Genomic DNA, 1228 nt, shown 5'->3' with positions numbered 1-1228 from the left:
GCATTCCTGGAAATCCTGCGATACCATGTGTACCCTTCTGTCCTGCTAGCCCAGGCTGTCCAGTTGGACCAGGGAAACCTGGGTCTCCATGAAGACCTCTCTCTTTGCTTGCTGACCCAATTGGACCAGGGAGACCAGGCTGGCCACGGCTTCCTGGGATTCCTTTATCGCCTGGGTTATACAATAGAGTTTAATTTAATTTCATAATACAGACATTCAGTTCATTTGGTTCAATTGACACGTTACCAAAAGCTGCCTTTAAAAAGGGGAAGGGATGGCATTAGCTCTGCAGAACACAGCTTTAAAGGAAAACTGATTTTTCAAAATTCAGAACCGTCTCATGCAAATCTTGCTAGAATGTGAATGGTAGAAAACAGCAATACTGCAGTTGGTGTCCACAGGACAGACCATGCTCCACCCTGAATGAGCACAGTTAACAACTGATACTGCAACTAACTACAATGTTGTGAAATACCTCTAGGTCCAGGGAATCCTCCAAGTCCAGCTAATCCAGGATCTCCCTTGTCTCCTTTGAATTGCAGTGCCTGTTCTAGAGGCCCAAGAACAGGAAGACCAGGTGGACCTACATCGCCTCTGTCACCTGAAGAATTAAGAAGTCATGAAACCTTGCAAAATAATCTAACAGAGAAAGGCTATAGCACTAGAAGCTGCTAGACAAAAACAGAACTTCCATGGCTCCTGATGCAAATTCACTAGTAAGTGCTCAGCATCTTTGGCAAACAGGCCAAAGTATTTCACAAGGAAGAAAAGAACACAGTATTTAGAAGAAAACATTAAAAGTGCAGACATCTCAGAAGGTCCTTCTAAGTCCCTCTGCTGCACAGCCAGCAAAAGCCTTTCAGCTGTTTCTCACCTTTTTGACCTTGGAGTCCCCCAACTCCAGGGCTTCCTGTTCCTCCAGCTGTGCCAGGAGTTCCTTTAAACCCATTCACCCCAGGGACACCAGGCGGACCTGGCATGCCAGGGAAACCAAGCAGGCCAGAAGACCCTTTCTCGCCTGTACAGAAAAGTTGAGAAATAGAAAAGGAAAATTAGCCTCTTCTGGTACACTAACTAGATACCTATCTAGCTGGCAGGTAAAGGCTGCATGGGTATGGTCAATCCCCCAAAGCTGAGCAGTAAAACTTCATGGTGCAAGCACAGCATGGCCACTTCTCTCATGTATCTCCACTCATGATACTTTCACAGAATCACAGAATCTTAGGAG

The 1228-nt window shown here is 45.8% G+C and overlaps 1 protein-coding gene across 1 annotated transcript in view; it reads right to left on the bottom strand.

Annotated features, from left to right (window-relative positions):
* The window catches only part of LOC104548433 (collagen alpha-6(IV) chain-like), a gene marked incomplete at its 5' end in the record, with an annotated part of 13782 nt that extends 12764 nt beyond the window's left edge, over positions 1 to 1018 (bottom strand). Inside the window, 2 exons of the mRNA XM_010194449.1 lie at positions 476 to 601; positions 875 to 1018. Of these exons, the coding sequence (XP_010192751.1) occupies positions 476 to 601; positions 875 to 1018 (270 nt within the window). The remainder of the gene's footprint in view (positions 1 to 475; positions 602 to 874) is intronic.
* Between the last annotated feature and the right edge of the window lie 210 nt (positions 1019 to 1228).

Source organism: Mesitornis unicolor, unplaced genomic scaffold, assembly GCF_000695765.1.
Source record: "Mesitornis unicolor isolate BGI_N332 unplaced genomic scaffold, ASM69576v1 scaffold10501, whole genome shotgun sequence".
NCBI lineage: Eukaryota > Metazoa > Chordata > Aves > Mesitornithiformes > Mesitornithidae > Mesitornis > Mesitornis unicolor.
This window is presented reverse-complemented; position numbering and strand designations above follow the sequence as displayed.